The sequence below is a fragment of the Onychostoma macrolepis genome, chromosome 22, assembly GCF_012432095.1.
Source record: "Onychostoma macrolepis isolate SWU-2019 chromosome 22, ASM1243209v1, whole genome shotgun sequence".
NCBI classification, from domain to species: domain Eukaryota; kingdom Metazoa; phylum Chordata; class Actinopteri; order Cypriniformes; family Cyprinidae; genus Onychostoma; species Onychostoma macrolepis.
Genome location: NC_081176.1, coordinates 1,767,775 through 1,786,887, shown reverse-complemented (window position 1 = coordinate 1,786,887; position 19,113 = coordinate 1,767,775). Strand labels below are relative to the sequence as shown.

The window sequence follows — 19,113 nt, the reverse complement described above, 5'->3', positions numbered from 1 at the left end:
CTCCTGAACTTCCAGAGCTGGACTCCAGACGACGAAGAAGCTCAAACAGAAGAGAGTTTTCATTTGTCTCACGTCTTCATCCCTACATCACCCCCAGACTTAAGAGTTTTCATAACTGCACTATTACTTTAACACATGGAAAATAAGTCTTAATATACAAGAAGTAAAGATATTCTTTTATGGTGGAAAAAAAAAAGGTTTTCAAATATACAATAAATGGGCAAAAATATGTTGCAAAATAAATATACATGATATTTTCTACCAATATATGGTCTGGCCATTTTTTGTGTATATATATATATATATATATATATGTGTGTGTGTGTGTGTGTGTGTGTGTGTGTGTATGTGTGTATGTGACCCTGGAGCACAAAACCAGTCTTAAGTGTCAATTTTTTGAAATTGAGATTTATGCATCATCTGAAATCTGAATAAATCAGCTTTCCATTGATGTATGGTTTGTTGGACAATATTTGTCTGAGATACAACTATTTGAAAATCTGGAATCTGAGGGTGCAAAAAAATCTAAATATTGAGAAAATCACCTTTAAAGTTGTCCAAATGAAGTTCTTAGCAATGCATATTACTAATCAAAAATTAAGTTTTGATATATTTACGGTATTTACAAAATATCTTCATGCAACATGATCTTTACTTAATATCCTAATGATTTTTGGCATAAAAGAAAAATCAATAATTTTGACCCATACAATGTATTTTTGGCTATTGCTACAAATATACCCCAGCGACTTAAGACTGCTTTTGTGCTGCATTGTCACATATATTTACAAAAACATATTTTGCCCTCCATATATTTCAGTCTGAAGAAAATGCGTTCACAATTTTTGATGTTTAAAGGAAAAACTAGTTGTTTTCTGTAACATGCATCAATATATAACACATTTCAATTTAAAAAAAGGAAGGGAATTAGGATGTTTAACCAAAATTACAATATATGAAAAAATTAAATCATGTAGTTTTGATCTCTAGTAGGCTATTCCATCCACATTTGCATTTAGTCTAAATGTAGGCCACTGTAAGACTGAAATGTATTTTCCTGCCCCTGAAATATATTTGGTATATGAAGGTTGAATCTAAATCTATTTTCAATTTCAAAAATGTATTTCATTGAGCTTCACTGTTTACAGCATATTTACAGCATATCGTTCCTAACGAGACAGTTTTGTCTTATTTTCCAGTAACATATTATTTTAAAAGCCATTGAAACATTTACTTGTGCATTAAATTACAAATAATAATAATAAAAAAAATACTTCAGCTTGCGCCTTATTGTGATCTCGAACTGCAGAATATATTATTTTAGGATGCATTTGAGAGACATTCTTTAATGTGATGCATATATACATGCATGCACAGTTTGCAACTTTAACGGTAATTTCATGACTTAACTGACAAGAGAACTATTGTATGCTTTATTTATGATGAAGAATATGGAGTGTCCCCTGGCTCCGCCCCTGTCTGTCTCGTTTTAAGGATTTATAGATTAGTGGGGAAAAAATCATTTAGACGCCTTTTGCCGCGTGAGCACAACTCCAGCCGTCTGTGACGTCATCTGATAAACTTCTGTCAGTCATTCGTGTTAAAGCTGTCACTCTCTCCTGAGGTGATGGGAAATGTTAGTAAACATCGGCATTGTGTCACTACAAACAGACACGCTCGGTTAGCTGAGGACAGATGAGATTAGAGTTCGCCTTTATCTTATTCACTTTAAAGGCTTCGAAAGCAAACCGTGAAGCTTCACAGCAATGTAAATAATGTGACGTGAGTGGATAAAAGCAGCGAGAACACCCGAGACAGCTTAGAAATGTAAATTATGTTTTGTAAACTATGTTTATGTAAATTATGCTTAATACGCAGTTTACGTGTCGCTATGGTTACAGAGATGGCTGTGTAACTGTTTTACCCCTATTTTATTTGATATGTTCTTATATTGATACTTATAAAAATAATAATAACAATAAAATAAAAATCTACCGTTGATTTCGCTTCGCGGTGGTGACGTCACCACCAGCGCGCGCGCGCTTCAGTCAGCGCGGAGTTTTCTGAGGGGAACAGTTCGCGCGGTTTAAGTAACTGTAAAAGACACATTACAAGTTAAAGCAACATTATTTGCTAGTTTCTGCGCACATACAAGACGGTAATATGTTAGCAAACTAATTACTATGGACAAATTATAACCCTGATAGCACACGTACATCTAGGAGACATCTATTTGACATCTGCATTTACATCTGCAAGACGTATTTTTTAGGGTGTTTGCTCATCTGCAATACGTCTATTGGACGTCTCCTTTTAGATGTCAAATAGACGTCTATTAGATGTCTTTAAGATGTTTATGATTTAGAATGTATGTAAAACTGACATCTGAAAGACGTCTGTCAGACGTTTGTAGACTGCAGATGCTTTCCAGATCAAGAGATCTTTAACAGACATCTCGCAGACGTACGTGTGCTATCTGGGAATAGTTGATAAATATTGTCTTTATGTTACTGGTATTTTTTCTGTATCATTTGAGAAGTAATTGTCATATAAGAACAATTTAATAGGCTTTCAGCGTATATTCTGACTCGAACAGCAAACACTCAGAATAAAGTGAGATGATCTGCTGCTGATCCTGAATGGGTTGTTTAATGAGTGTTTATGGCTCATCAATATTATCAGAGCTGATGAAAATCCTCTTTGTTTCATGTCAGTAGATGACTTTAGATCTGTTAATTGCCACTTTAAGCTCATTTTATTGATGTCAACAGACACGACCAGCTATTACAAGACGCAACTATCACAACAGCATTTATTCATTATAAACCATGTTTCATATAAAACACAAAACTAAAACACATAAAAACAAACTAAGTTTAACTCAATTCATTGGTGGTTTATTTGTACCTTGCAGATTTGTAAAATTATATTTCTATATGTGTTTATTCTTTCAGTTTTTAAATTCGTATATTGTTTTGTATTTGGTATCTTTTAATTGTGTTTTTCTATAGTTCTGTGCCTGTACATTAATGAGAGAAAAGATAAATAATAATAGATAATGGATTTATTGATTTTATTTTTCCAGCCTACAAGCGTCAAAGCATCAGGAAGAAGTGAAATCTGCAGTTTGTTGAAGGACAGTGAGATCCAGAACACACTGAAGAACAAACAGGTTGGTGTTTATTCTCGATTATTCATCAATGAGGCTGAAAAACATCAACTTGCTCCATCAATATTGTCACCACATATTTTACATTTACACCCTGTTCTCTTCACATCAGTTATCTTTCCTAGATCATATATAACTGTACAGTATATTGTATTTTTGCTGCTTATAGACACCAGACAGATGATGATTTATGCAACAAATGCTCTGTATTCATGTCACTCGCACAAAAATAAATGCAGTAATTGACAGAAACAAGGGAAATACAAACACTGGACATTGGGCCTCATACATGAAACAGAACGAATTTTTGTGTAAATGATTCGTAAAGCCATTCTGACGTAAACTTTCGAATTCATGAAAATGTTCATATTTTCGAAATGTTAGTTGGTACGAAAGAAATGTACACCATTTGCTCCCTACCACGTGTAAATTGTGCGTAAAACATTCTGTGTTCTTTCTGGCAAACTGACGACACTGAATTTTGATCCACTGCCATCATAACAATTACAAGTTTTTTTGTAGCTGAGTTGATAAATGTCTATTTACTCAGCTGTAAATAGAGGAAGGGTGGGACAAATAGCCACCAACCATTCTACTTGTACAAGGACTGCCTACAACAATGGAGAAGTCAGTATTACTGCATTTTTGTAAAATTCTTAAAAATGAGATGCTAGTAATACGTTGCCGCCGTGGATATTCCAAATCATAGCAACCAAAGAGTCTCAGCTGGAAAAACACTGTGCCACCAAAGCGTTCTCAAGCGCCACCAGCTGGTCGCTTTAAGAAGAGCGCCTGACATTTTTTTCAGCTGGCTAAAAACTCTTTGGTGCACATATGTTATTGAATATTTATTGTTTGGCATATGGCTTATTAGTCTTCTTTATGCAATGTACCGGAGCCAAACCTGAGAAAGTAGACCAGAATATTCCACTGCGTTCCTGGACACACAATTTGCGTAGCTGTAATTCATAGGCTGGAATTATGCTAATTGAGCGTGCACGAGCGCCCTATTTACGAATGATTGGAATTCATTAACATACACATGTTTAGCTATCAAATCGGAAGTTTACGAAGCATTTGTGAATCCGGGAAGGTCTGTTTTATGCACAAATTACTCAGGATTTACTCATATATTTACGCAAGTCTCATGAATGAGGCCCATTGTATGCAAACCTATAATAATTAAACTACATATTAAATAATACAGTGATCAATAATAATGTTATAAAATAAACTTGCTGATCTATTGTAAGTCCACATCGCATTATCATGTTTATTTATATCTCTGATGAGGACTAATACTTCGGTCGACTTCGGCAGACATTAAATCCTGATGAGGGTAGTGTTGTTCCAAGCAGAAACAAAATACATTTTTGAGCCATTTAGTTCCTGGCAGTTAGAACAAAATCGGGAAATGCGTATTACACATTTGGGTGTTTTGTGTGAATGGAGAGATCTTCAGATTTTCATTCTGAGCATGAACCGCACAATCAACTGGAGAAACAATTAAAGATAATCTCAGCGTATCTCTATGAATTACGGCACAGAAGTACTCAATAATATAAGAATGATGTTTCCTTTCGTCTCTGATAGACCACAATCTTCTCTTTAATTTTAAAAACATTTATTATATCTGATCAAGTTTCATAATTCATTAACTTGTGTGTGTGTGTGTGTGTGTGTTTTTTGACGCATATACTGTATGTAGATCAATTTTTATGAATGTTTTAATTTATTTTATTGTTCTTGTTTGTATGGATTCTTAGTTGTATGGTTTTTAGGATTACTTGTAAGGAGACCTTGAGTGTCATGAAAGGCACCTATAAAAAAAATGAATTATTATTATTATTATATAAGCTTTTGTAAGTTACAGCAAATGCAAATGGCGCTAAGACCAGAGATGTTCACAAGTCTTGAACTTGGAGACTGAGTCAAGTCTGAAGTGACCTGGAATCTGAGTCAAGTCTCGAGTCTTTGGTCATGAGTCCGAGTCGAGTCTCAAGTCGCTAAAAAATCCCATTCAGAATCCTCATGTATTGAAATCTTCCTATTTATGAAGCTATAGCTGTTACGAATCCTGGGCCTACTCTTCTGTCCGACTGCCACAAGAGGTCGCCCTGCCATCATATTGACTTTCACACCACACATCACCATGGACTGCATATAGCACTGAAAGATATTTGACATAAACGACCCTGAGCACTTGTAATCTGATCCGCTCCACTGTTTTGGCGTGCTGCTCACTTGGTGCTGCTGTTACGACTCACGGTCCGGATGGATGCTGGGGTGCGGATGCGGTGCACCTTTTGAATATCAGTTATATAAGTAGGACAAAAGACTTGAGTTGCTTTTAAAATATTCATGAGTCCTTTTCCTCGAGTCCGAATCAAGTCTGAAGTCTATAAAAATGTGACTCGAGTGCCCATCTCTGGCTAAGACCGGAAGTTTATGAGCAGAAGTAAATATGCACACACCTGCACCGTCGAAGCTCACAGGCGCCATCTTGTGCATCTAACCCATTGTAGAGTTGATCAAACATTGAATAGTTCTCAGTACAGAAATATGTGCCCATATTTTTTGATGTAGTTTATTGTAACTCATTTTATAAAAATGATTGTAACTTTGCATATTCTGCTTCCACTTCACATTTCTCTTATTTATTTTATGATTTATTTATATTGTAACAGTTTCACATTCATTTCAGATTTGATGGAGGAGAATGAGAAGAGTGAAGCACAGAAACATCATCCTGGCAAAACTAGAGAAAAAACTCACTCACAGACTGAAAGAGTTTCTGTACTGAAAAGAAGAGACAAGAAAAGTTTCACCTGCACTCAGTGAGGAAAGAGATTGACAAGTAAACAGAATCTTGAGGTTCACATGAGGATCCACACTGGAGAGAAACCGTTCACATGTGATCAGTGCGGGAAGAGATTCACACAATCAGCAACCCTTAAGATGCACATGAACATCCACACTGGAGAGAAAGTGCACCCATGTGATCAATGCGACGAAACATTTTTGAGGGCTTCAGGCCTGAAGAATCACCTGAGAGTTCATTCAAAGGAGAAACCACATTCATGTTCTTTCTGTGGAAAGAGATTTTCACAACTGCAGAACTTAAAAGTACATCAGAAGAGACACACTGGTGTGAGAGATTATATGTGCTTTGAGTGCGAGAAGACTTTTATTACAGCTCAACATTTGAAACGGCACCAGAGGATTCACACTGCAGAGAAACCTTACAAGTGTTCACACTGCGACAAGAGATTCAGTCAGTCAGGAGACCTGAAAACACATGAGAGGATCCACACTGGAGAGAAACCGTATCACTGCACTGCATGCGGGAAGAGTTTCAGTCGTTCATCAAATTTATGTAATCATACAAAAAACACTCATCGCAAGTAGATCATAGATCCATCACTAAACGTGACATAATAATGCTTAGAGTAATAAAATCTGTCCTACCAGCCAGAGTTAGCGACAGGACAAAGAAACATCTATAGTTTTCAAAATGAATAAAGTTAATCTTCGGGAGTTTTAAAACAACTAGTTATTCTTCCACTTAGGGTGTATTTTAGAAAATGCAGATATAGATAGACAGATAAGAGATGCTGTCATGTAGGTTTGCATCTGATCCATCTTCACATTATCTTGTTAGTCAATAAAGAGAGAGATGTCTCATTTGTTTCCACTTTTACTTTATTAAAGTTTTATTGTTCATTTTTGTTGTCTGTTGATTTTTCTTGCATCAAGAGTGACTAATTTCATAATTTTTGTTGCATCTAAAACCCATGAAATGTTGATTTTGGGGTTTCCATATTTATATTTCTTGATAAATCTAAACAAACTATATTTCACAGCACACCTGACTGTTTGATCTCTCAAATAGGTCCTTCAAGGTATCTTGGAGAGGTGAGGTGTCCAAGTCACAATATCTAACTACTGGAGTGCCTCAGGGCTCAGTTCTTGGACCACTTCTCTTCTCTGTCTACATGGCATCACTAGGTTCTGTTATTCAGAAACATGGCTTTTCATATCACTGCTCTGCTGATGACACTCAACTCTACCTCTCATTCCATCCTGATGATCCGACGATAGCTGCTCTAACAGACATTTCTTGCTGGATGAAGGACCATCACCTACAACTGCGGGGAAATATCATAATGAAATAAATGTTTTTCTCAAATACACGAACATGTAATTATCCAGCCATGGCTTCCTGTTTCACAGAAATATAAATAGGAGGGAAAACAAAGCCCAAATTCCCTTAATCATCCATCACAATGAGAAAAACCAAAGAATATATTTCTGATGTGCAGCAAAAGATAATGGAGCTTCACAAATTAGTGAAGTGGCTTTAAGAAAAGAGCTAAAGCAGTGAAAATTCCCATTTCCACCATCAGGGCAATAATTAAGAATTTCCAATCAACATAAAATGTTAGGAAACTGCCTGGAAGAGGACGTGTGTCTATATGCACGGTGAGGAGGAGAGTTTGAGCAGCTAAAGACTCTCCAAGGACCACAGCTGGAGAATTGCAGAAAATAGTTGAGTCTCAGGGTCAGAAACAAAATAGTCAAACAGCACCTACATCAGCACGTGTTGTTTGGGAGGATTTCAAGATAAATTCTCCTCGCTCATCCAAAAACAAACTCCAGCATATTCAGTTATCAGACACGACTGGAACTTCAAATAGGACTGGCTTCTATGGTCAGATGAAACTAAAAAATGAGCTTTTTAGCAGCAAACAAGATGGGTTTGGTGAACACAGGGATAAAAAGTACCCCATGTGTACAATGAAATATACTGCTGTATTTTTGATGTTGTGGGCCTATATTTCTGCTGGAGGTCCTGGACATCTTGTTTAGACGCATGGCATCATGGATTCTATCAAATACCAACAGATAAAAAATCAATAAGTGACTGATTCTGTTAGAAATCTTATAATGGGCCATGTTTGGATCTTCCAACCGTACAATAATCCAAACATAAACCTCAAAAACAACACAAAAATGGGTCACTGAGCACAAAACCAAGCTTCTGCTGGTCATTCCAGTCCTCTGACCTGAACCCTGTAGAACATGAGTGACCTGAAGAGAAGAAGCAGCAACATGGAGCTGTGAATCTAAAGGGTCTGGAGTGATTCTGGATGAAGGAATGGTCTCTGATCTCTTGTCAGGTGTCTCTAACCTCATCAGGCATTATAGGAGAACATTTAGAGCTGTTAAACTGGCAAATGGAGGTTTCAAAAGTATTGAATAAAAGGGTGCCGTTAATTGTGTCCAATGTGTATTAGAGAAAAACATATATTTCATAATGATATTTCCCCCCATTTAAAATTCTTATTATCTAATGAAAGGTTAGATTTTTGTGAATTCTTTAAGTAAAAGATCAAAAGGATTAATGATTCAGATTAATTTTCACAGCCTTCTTTGATCATATTTACCAAGGGTGCTGATACTTTTGGCCATGACTTTTATTTTGGATGCGATAAAAGTTTTTGTTTACATACTATATGTATGTGTACTGTGCTTATTTATTATGTATATATAAATACACACACATACAGTATATATTTTGAAAAAAATTACATGTATATACATTTATATATTTATATTATTTTATATTATATATAAATATATTTAATATATAAACGTGACATATTTTTCTTAAATATATACATGCATGTAAGAAAGGAAAACCCAAGGCACTCTTCTTCAAAATTATTTAAAAAGCCTTTATTTTACTGGCTATTTCATATTAGAAAATATAAAAGACATGGGGAAAAAGCAACCCACGCGTAGCGGCACAAATAGCCTTCTTCAGGGTGAGCTTCCCAGACAAACAATTTCCCCTTTTATATATATACTAATTAGAAACACCTGAGTGACATGGTAAATTACCACATGAAGTATGCCAAAACAATCCACTAGGTGGCTAGCTGTGAATATTCACATACATATGTACATATTTATATTTATATATAGTCCACTAGATGGCATACATCATAAATATCTACAAACAAAGAAAGTCCACTAGGTGGCTACATTACATATTAAGCCCAAACAAATATATACATACATATACACATATACATACATACATACACACACACACACACACATACACACACACACACACATACATACATATATGCATGGAACATTCTAAAACGACCATTAATTTTTTAGATTTAACTATTTCTAATGGTAAAGATGGGAAGCTCCATACTACTGTGTATCGCAAAACAACTGATAGAAACACTATGTTGAAAGCAGATAGTTTCCATCCAAACTGGCTAAAAAATAATATACCTTTTGGCCAGTTCCAACGTCTTAGACGTATTTGCGATACCGACAATGAATATGAAGTGCAAGCTAAAGTCATGTCCAAGTCATGTCGATTTTCACAAAGGGGCTACCACATAGAAATTATACATGATGCTAATAGGAAAGCCCAGTCCATTCCTAGATCATCAGTGAGTGTTTGAACCTTCTGTAATAGCTGCATATGAGTCCCTCAGTTGTCCTCTGTGTGAAAAGATGGATCTCAAAATCACACAGTCATTGTTGGAAAGGGTTCAAATACACAAAAATGCTGGAAAACCAAAGAATTTGTGGGAGCTGAGGGATTTTTCTGAAGAACAGCAGACAGTTTAACTGTTCAGGATGAACAAGAGACTCGTGAACAACTATCACTAAACAAAAAAACACATCTGTGGATCATTCAGCTATCAACACAGTATTAAGAATCAAGTGAATATAAACTGTAAACTGTCACGTGTATAACCCCCAAATGTTCTTTACCATGATATCCAAATTCATTTACCGTAGTATTTACATGGCATTGCAGGGTATTTCCAAGAATATTATGATAATGTTAATAAAACAAACCATTGATACTTCCTGGTACTTTTTGTAAGTGTAAAAATAGCAAGGAACATGGTATGGTATGGTATGGTAGCCTACTTTGTGTCTATGAGTTTAATTTAGTTGCAGTACCCAGATCTCTCCACATGGTGGCAGGACTTTCACACTAACTGAGTCAGACTGTGTGCAGCTCTCATTAACTTCATTAACTAGCCTATTAATGGAGTCTGGAGCAGTTAATAACTTTGGGAAGTCGACTGAAGGAATTCCTCCCTGTCACACTGACCTTCATGCTTTACTAGATGTGGTGAATATATAACAGACCCCAAGCTGAGCGAAACACACAGGGACTAGTGTTTGCCATCACGACTGGGACTTCCCTATGACTTCTGTTGTTTTTATTTTAGCTAATTATGATTACAACCCAAACCGAACCCTGTCCAACCCTTTACTGACAACATTTGTAAATTTCAATGTGAAAATAAAATAATTTTAAGTCATTGTGAGCATTTCTGGGCTTTTTTAATATGAAGTTAGTCATAATGTCTTCAAACTGACTTTAAGCTTTAATTATGAATCATTTATTTAATGGCAAGTAGTGACGTAAAGAGATTTAATCTGATTTAGATCTTTATAATCAAAAGTATAGCTCATCATGACCTCAGGAGATGAATACCTTTGCGAAATGCTGTTAAAAACGTGTTAGGTGTGACCTTTTAATACATGACCTTTATAATACACCATGCAGGTGATTGTATTTTTTATGATCTTATCTCACTTCTGCAGAATTGACCAATAAAACATCTTAAGTCTGAAAACAAAGAGCATTTTATTTGATCACATTGGCGGCATGTTCTTAGGAAAACCACACAGACTTCTTAAGTTATATTTGCGAGGATCTCATTGGTATATTACGAGCAGCTCTTCAAAATGCTGCTTTTTAGTATTTGCGAGGATTTTTTCCAAAATACAAGTACAGACAAACCTACATACACTCATGACTGATGGATGTGTTTGCACTCTCTCCTCTATTGAGTGTTTAATCGACATGATGCAAGACAGGTAGAGATAGCGACAGGTGGGTGATGGGGTGACAGACGCCTCCACGTATGGAAAGTCTTGCGCTCTCAAGAATAATTTATCTTTGTTAAAACCTGTTAATTTGCATTCCAAGACATCTTTCCTTCAGCGATCATCAGTGTGACGTCAACAAGAAACGGAAAAAGAGCTGCAGTTATGAGAGGAGGAAAAATGTGAAGAGAATAACATGGAAACATCTAAATCTGGATCACATGATTGAACTGCTATTTTTAGTAAAGTGGGCTAGCAAATTGCATAAAAATAGAAACGGAAAAGCCAGTGCACTTATGCATGGTAATTAATAACTTCCGTTCATATATGGTGGTATTTACTTTACAACTGTCCACAAAAAGAATGCAAACAAATTCTGCTCATATGAATCGCTTCAGACTTGAGGTTGAAAGGCTTACATCACTCGCTGTCATTATAAGCTTCATCCACAACGACAGAATGGTGTTTACCATCACCTCCTTATACTACAAAAGCACCACGTATGAAGACCCAAAACACACACACACACTCAGAAACACCAGTCAGTCCTGCAGCTAACCGAAACCTATTATAAAGTTACACACACACACACATATCAGCGCTGCCAGTAAATATTGACAGAAATGACTTCATCCCTCCAGGAATAGTTGAGAGAATGGGTTAATGTGTGTGTGTTATCATGAAAAGAGTGCGAGTGACATAGTATTTGCTCGCGTTTATCTCTGATATGTATGTTAGCTGCCTTGTCATGTTTCAAGTTCATGTTTCAAGGTCTGAAAAGCTATTCTCAGGAAAAAAAACAAAAGGGGAGAGTGGCCGAGCGAGAGCGAGCGAGAGAGAGAGAGAGAGAGAGAGAGAGAGATATTCGCTGGAATTCCCCCTCCCAGGAGAATATGCTCACCTGGCCACGCCTTCTCATGCATCTCACCTGGCCACGCCCCCTCTTTGCCGTTCTTGCCCTATAAATTCATCAGAAGCAGCAGGTGCATAAGCAAACCTTCTGATACTCTGAACAGTGAACCTCAAACCACTGAAGGCAAACCCTTACTGACTGGATTATTACCTAACTAACACTTGCACTGGGATTTTATCTGGAAACCAAGCTGCCTTTAGCCACCACAACTGGTAAATAATTTGCCTTTTAAATCATTACCTTCCAAACAAGTTTTCTCTTTTTTTAAAATAAGAACATACTTCTGATTTGCAGTTTTGGATGAAGTTCAATTGATATGGCTTCTTATCTTGCAGAATTCTCATGGCGTCAAGCGAACTTAGTCTTATTCTCAACAATGCAAATGCCAACCTGTACCCGTCTGAACCACAGACCAACTTGTTGAGCATGACCGCACCGATGGGCAGACCACCACACCTCTCAGAGATGACCTTCAGCAGTAACAACAGCACAATGGGTAAGATTTATCACCATGCCACTTACTTAACATACTTATCTGTATGGTTCTTGCCTGCTTGGGATGGTTCCCATCACCCAACCAAGAGCCCAGACACGCCAATAATCTCTCATCCCTGAAGTCTGACCTCAGTTTCTGACTCTTAAAATCATTAACCGAGGCAATGTTTAACTTGGCCCGCAGTAGACGGCCAGGAATGCTTTCTTTATGGTCTTTCGGGCAAAGCAGTCACTGTTGACACTGTGATCAAAACCTAAAGGGTGTCAACACAACAGATAGTTAAACACACAACAGTAGCTCTGGCCCTGGAGACAGTAAACCTGAGCGGGTATTCTTCTATTGTTAGGGGCTTGGGTGATCTCAGGTATTGACGTGTCACGTGGTCACAGTGCGGGTGTGAATGAGGCTAAACATACTTTGAACCTGTTCTCCGGCAGGCTCCTGGGACCAGGTGAACCCACAGATGTGGACCAGGCAGAATGTTCTGGAGTGGATCGGCTTTCACGTGGAAGAGAGCCGGTTCGATGCCAGTCTGCTGAATATAAACTACTGCAACATGGACGGGATCACACTGTGCACAATCTCAAAAGAAACTTTGGTGAGCATGTTCGGATCGATGCTTGGTGAACGACTTCACCACAGCCTGGAGTCCCAAAGGGCCAGATATGGTGAGCATCAAAGACGGAACTTGTTTGAAGAAGCCTTTGACGTTTTGGTACTTGAATGCATTAACACCCTTGATTTGTTTGTGTCTACAGCTACTGACCTGTCTGATACATGTCTGAGTGAATCCGAATTAGACTTACTGGACAACATACTGCAGAACTCGTTTCCCTACATGCATGGACCGAGCCTTGGTCCGCTTCTGGAAACGGTGGTGGTCCAGCCCTCAATCCCATCAGGTAAGAAGCAAACTCCACTTTGCAACTTTTCAACACAAAGCAGTATCCAACCATCGGTGCTTGAAATAACACTTGGAATTCTCTTTGCGCAGACAATTCGGAGAACAACTACAGCTACTTTGATGAGTACACCAACCAGCTGACTCCAGAGAGCGACCACGGCTATGACTCTCTAACAGAGAGTTTTCAGAGTTCCCAAACTGGTGCGTGTCGCTACAGAACTCTACTAATCCGTTAAGGTCAAGCATCCCAGAGTTCTCCAGAAGTCTGAACGCTCTTTTCTTTGGTATGTCCTCTACAGGTAGCTTCCTGAACCCAAGCTCACCCGATTCCAACAGCAGCGACTCCGACCCAGAGTACTCAGAGATGCCTTACTCCACCAGCACTAGTAAGTTCCTCAAATTCTTCTCCTAGAGGGAGACCTACTTGCAGAAGCTAGTTTCAACCTTAATCAAACACACCTGAACCAGCTAATCAAGGTCTTCGGGTTTACTTAGCAATTACAGGCAGGTCGAAACCAAACTCTGCGAGTAGGTGGCTCTCAAGGAGCAGGTTTGAATGGGATAATGAAGTAGGGAGTACCCCAATAGACCCATCTAACGTTTGACTGTGTTTTTTTTCCACAGAGAAATTTGTGAAACAAGAGTCAGGAGAGCCCAAAAAGAGAGGCAGAGGACGACCCCCAAAGTGCCAAAGTGAGGGATACGACCATTTCATTCAGGCCAAAAAAAGCAAACACGGTGAGTACACCGAACTCTAGTTGAAGAGGTACCTAATGCTCAAGATCAAGTAACGATCATCCGTACTAAACTAGACTCTACTGCTCAATTGCAGCTCCAAGAGGAACCCACCTTTGGGAGTTTATCCGGGACATCCTGATCCACCCGGAGAAGAACCATGGTCTGATGAAATGGGAGGACCGCAGGGATGGCGTCTTCAAGTTCTTGAAGTCCGAAGCGGTTGCTCAGCTCTGGGGGCAGAAGAAGAAGAACAGCAGCATGACGTACGAGAAGCTCAGTCGAGCCATGAGGTAAAAGATGCAATTCTGGGATCAAGAGATTTGGGGGGGGGGGGGATTTGTCTAAGACAGTGGAATAACCAGAACGCTTTTTCTTTCCTGCAGGTATTACTACAAACGAGAGATTCTGGAGAGAGTGGATGGACGGAGACTGGTCTACAAGTTTGGGAAGAACTCCACTGGTTGGAGGATTGAGGAGACCGGATATTGAAGTGCACCTGTCAGTTAAACGTAGAGACTTTGGGCTCCTACTAATGAGGAACTTTAGGCTGCTCTGAAGATCCTCTCTTTAGAAACACAGTCTTCCCAGAGGGAAAAGGTTTCACAGAAACTGTAAGCCAGAGTTTTGGCTAAAGTAGGTTTTATGAACCGGTAAAAGTGGCTATTGTCTGGTTCGAGCGGCACGCGGGCGTGTCCTGGATCAGATAGTATTGCTACATCACTTAAAGATTTTATGTAAACACTTGTTCTACACAATGGTTGAACTGTGAGAGAATGTAAAGCTTTGTTAAGGCTTTTTGGTATTGGGAAATGAAGTTTTGTGTGTAGGTATTTTCGTCAAACCACGTCGGTGGAATGAAGTGTCTGTAACGTTCATATCTGCTGAACTGATTGATATTTGCTCTACTGTGTATATAAATGTATGTATAAACTATATATTCTTTATAATAATACTTGTCAATCAAGTACAAATCAGATATATCATTGAAGATTCTGCTCAATTTTTCTGTGATTTGTCAAGTCACTGGATAATATGTATGAGGTTTGCCTCTCAGATGTTATAACTATTATGTATGGCATTTATTTGCTATTTTTTTGTATAAGTATTTTCTAAAAATAAAATTTCTGATTAAAAGTCTTTTATCTTGCATTTGTGCCTCACCCTCCTCAACTATGTTCCACAGAACCTTATTTCAATATTTACTTTATAATTGCTCACTTTGCTCGAGTCTCCTTATCAGAGATCACAGATGTGTTGAAACGCGACTCTTTCGTGTGAGTTTCAAAACAAACTTGCAGGATGAATGCTATTTTTACGCATCTCGGATGCATAAGGTGTAAACAGGTTAAAAATGCAGGTCAAATTTCACTGCAAATCAACAGAATGATTCAGCTGTTTTTTAGAAAAGTGAATTCCAACACGTTTCTCCAAGTTTGAAGCTGGTATTTTGGTGATTTATTATTTTTTTGTGGATGTGTGAAGTCAGTTCTCCTTAAATTCACATAACAACATTATTTGACACATTTAAATATGATTGCAAATACAATTAGGTTTACTTTAAGTTCTTTGAAAGCCTATTTTTGTGCTGTTGTTTGATTTTTCAGACCTAGAATTTCCAAACGACGTACTTGATGCAGTTTGACCTTTGCTTGAACTTGACTGCATTTTTCAAAGCAGGTTTAGTTTTGCATTTAGAGCACAAAGCGACTGTTTTTTAGAGGTCCAGCATTCAAATACACACGCATTGCATTTGAATTTTGGATCCACATGCAAATAGATGCGGCTGAACAAGACAGAAACTGAGAACCATCGTAAGCAGTAAACAGTCTTTGAATTGGATAATCTCACAAACATCATTCAATACCTGTGAGAGCTGCGGAAAACAGTCGGAAAAGAGTTTATGAGTTCGAAAACACTTTAAACTACCCTGGAATTAAGGTCATCTGAGATGGTTAATCTGATGGTCTTGAACTGGACTTATCTTATACACTAGAATCCATCTTATACAACCTTATCTTATACAACCATCTCAGATGACTTGATTACCAGTTACTAAATAGAGCAGTTTCACTCCGGAATCCTTATACTGTCGTCATGTTTGGCGTGTTATTATGAGGTCTCAACAAAAGTGACAAATGTTAAAAGAATTAATTTGTGTATCATATAACCTACTTCAGGTGCATTTCAGGCGTATGCAATTATGCTTTCAGTTTTGAATAATACACACAACTATGCGCACGGTAAACATCAGGTGCTTTGTCAGTTTGACTCTCATGACTAACATTCCCTGTACACTCCTAAAGCTTCTTTTGTCATGGCTTAAATTACCGACACAGAAATTATTCAGGTCAAAAATGTTTTTCGATAAGCCGAGCCCCAAAGAAAGCTGGAAACGCCATTGAAGTCACTGCCGGCTTCGCCTGCGGCCTCAATCTGCCACTATCCCTGACAGCTGAATTCAATGCATGATGCTTCATGACGCTGTCTTTTAAATGCTTTAAAGTACACATTTCATTCACAGCATTACTGCAAGCTGCGCTAAAGCTGCAATAAATGCTCGTTTTCCACTGTCAGGTTTACCCGTTCAGGTAAAACTATCATGAATTGACCCCTGAAAGAAAGGCTGCAGAGTGTGACTAAAGTGCATTAACAGAAGAGAGTTTGTTTGATGGTGATTTATGACAGGCATCAGATAAGAGCTCATATGTGTTTACTGCGCTCCCTGGCACTTCTCAAGCGCCTGTCGAGTCTTGTTTGTTAGAAACATCACATTCTTCCACAGTTCTCTGGAAGCTGCGATGGTCAGTGTGTGTTTCTGTGATATCATATTTACGTCGAACGAAACCATAACATGCAGTAAAAACATCACAAAATTATTATTATTGAGAATTTCAAGAGGTTTTAATGCATCACACATTTACTTTTATATAGGTTAAATATGCAAACAATAAATAAGTAAATGAAAATGCATAAAATTTTAATAATTAGCATTTGTTTTATTTAAATTGCAAAATTAATATAATTATGAATAATGAATGTTTTAATATAATTGTATCAATTAAGTTACATACCTATAATTAATACAATTATTTACAGTTATAAACATTGTAAAAATAAAACATAAATATGGAACTGTATTTAATATTATTATGAATAGCAAAAAAAAAAAAGGATTGTTTGGTGTGTTCGGGTGTTTCATTTATGTCCAGTAATTAAAATGATTCATTAAACAATATAAACTGCTGCAGTCACATGACTAACTGGAGTGTAAACCCAACTAAACAACAACAGCAGAAAAAATGGATTATTATTGAGTCAGACTCATGCAAAAATTAAGATTGGTATTAAAACATATTTTTAACATATATATATATATATATATATATATATACATACAATATTTTTCATTTTACTTTATAACAAACTCATATTTTTTCAATATTGTTTGCTAGTCTTATTATAGTAAAGATTTAGTGTAGGTTATATAGTATTTGCAGTGTGTGAGTGTGTGTGTGTACAGGCTGGTTTCTGTACAGATCATGTGAACATGAAGCTCCGCCCACATCCTGTCGCTCCCATTATGATCTCATCTCACTGATTTGCATAAGTATGCAGGGATTTTCCCGCCTTCTCCCCTTCAGCTTCCAAGTAAAATCCATGTAGATCAACAGCCCACACACTCTCTCTCTCTCTCTCTCTCTCTCTCTGTCCCACATACACACACACACACTTTGAGAATAAACTCAGCAGCGTTATAGTTTGATATAAACCTAAAAGTTCAAGATCGGATCTGTTTTGGTATGTGATCATTTGTTAATCATTTCATTTTCAGTCAATATTTCGGTATTGATGGAGTGAAACGCCCGGCACACTTACGTAAAGAGATCAACCCCGGGCCAATTATTTATTACTCATGTAATAGTAGTTTTTTGTTCAAGGATAGAAACTCTTTGTTTGGGTTTCAGTAAAAACACCGAACATACACGCTATACTGGCCTTTACAGTTTAACAATATAAACAGCATGTGAAAAAATTATTAGTGATGCAACATCACATGCAAGGGTGGTCATGTGACCTCATTTTGTTAATGTGTAATTATTAATTACATATTATAATTAAAAAATAAATAATTAAATATACTTAAGTTCAAATCTATTTAGTATAATAATAATAAAATCATTTGATATGTATTAGGTTGCATATTGTGGAATAGAATATTTTTGATAAATTAAGAGAAATTCCCAGTACATACTGCAAGGTTTAGCCGTTTAGCATACACTCTCAGAAATAAAGGTACAAAAGTTGTCACTGGGGCGGTACCTTTTCAAAAGGTACAGTACATGTTTGTACCTAAAGGGTCCATTTTGGTACCTTAAAGTGTGCATATTTTAACCTAATAGGTACAAAAGTGTACCTTTTGAAAACCTTTTGACAGCTTTTGTACCTTTATTTCTGAGAGTGTAGGTTAGTTAGTCTCTGCTGCTAGATGTTGGCCAATCAGCATCTTTCATCCGTTCAAACATGTTTTCTGATGAAATAGGACAAAATGGTTTTGCAGAATTGGAACTTGTGTGTAAAAGAGCAGCGCGAACATTCAGCTACACGTCTGCATTTTTTTCCACAGAAGAAGGGTCATGACACAAAGACCATTAATAATGACAATTTTTGGCTGAACTGTCAGTTTAATTACTGATAAATGATGGTGATTGATTGGTAAAGTTAGCGTTTAACTGTCTGTATTGTGTTCATAATCTAATGGTGATTATGTAACTTACATTAAAGGTCCGTTCACACCAAGAACGATAACTATAATGATAAAGATATAGTTTTAAAAGTCATCCAAAATTGGAAAAAACAGAAGAGTCCACATCACATGATGATAACACTATAAAGGAACGATATTGTTGCAAGCACTTTCAATTTTTTTTGTCCCCAGCCGATGATCGATAGAA

At 37.2% G+C, this 19,113-nt stretch overlaps 2 protein-coding genes across 2 annotated transcripts; both read left to right on the top strand.

Moving 5' to 3' along the window:
• The first annotated feature begins 1,521 nt into the window (after positions 1-1,521).
• Positions 1,522-7,152, top strand: LOC131531305 (zinc finger protein 239-like). Its single transcript, XM_058761995.1, has 4 exons — positions 1,522-1,827; positions 3,086-3,172; positions 5,874-6,545; positions 7,062-7,152. The coding sequence occupies exons 3-4, from the start codon at positions 6,050-6,052 to the stop codon at positions 7,109-7,111; spliced, it is 546 nt and encodes a 181-aa protein (XP_058617978.1). The 5' UTR covers positions 1,522-1,827; positions 3,086-3,172; positions 5,874-6,049; the 3' UTR covers positions 7,112-7,152.
• A 4,956-nt stretch (positions 7,153-12,108) lies between these two features.
• elf3 (E74-like factor 3 (ets domain transcription factor, epithelial-specific)) lies at positions 12,109-15,298 on the top strand. Its single transcript, XM_058761926.1, has 9 exons — positions 12,109-12,235; positions 12,359-12,519; positions 12,957-13,187; positions 13,278-13,421; positions 13,514-13,624; positions 13,723-13,809; positions 14,048-14,161; positions 14,256-14,451; positions 14,545-15,298. Exons 2-9 carry the CDS (start codon positions 12,366-12,368, stop codon positions 14,648-14,650), a joined length of 1,143 nt encoding a protein of 380 aa, XP_058617909.1. The 5' UTR covers positions 12,109-12,235; positions 12,359-12,365; the 3' UTR covers positions 14,651-15,298.
• The last annotated feature ends 3,815 nt before the right edge of the window (positions 15,299-19,113 follow it).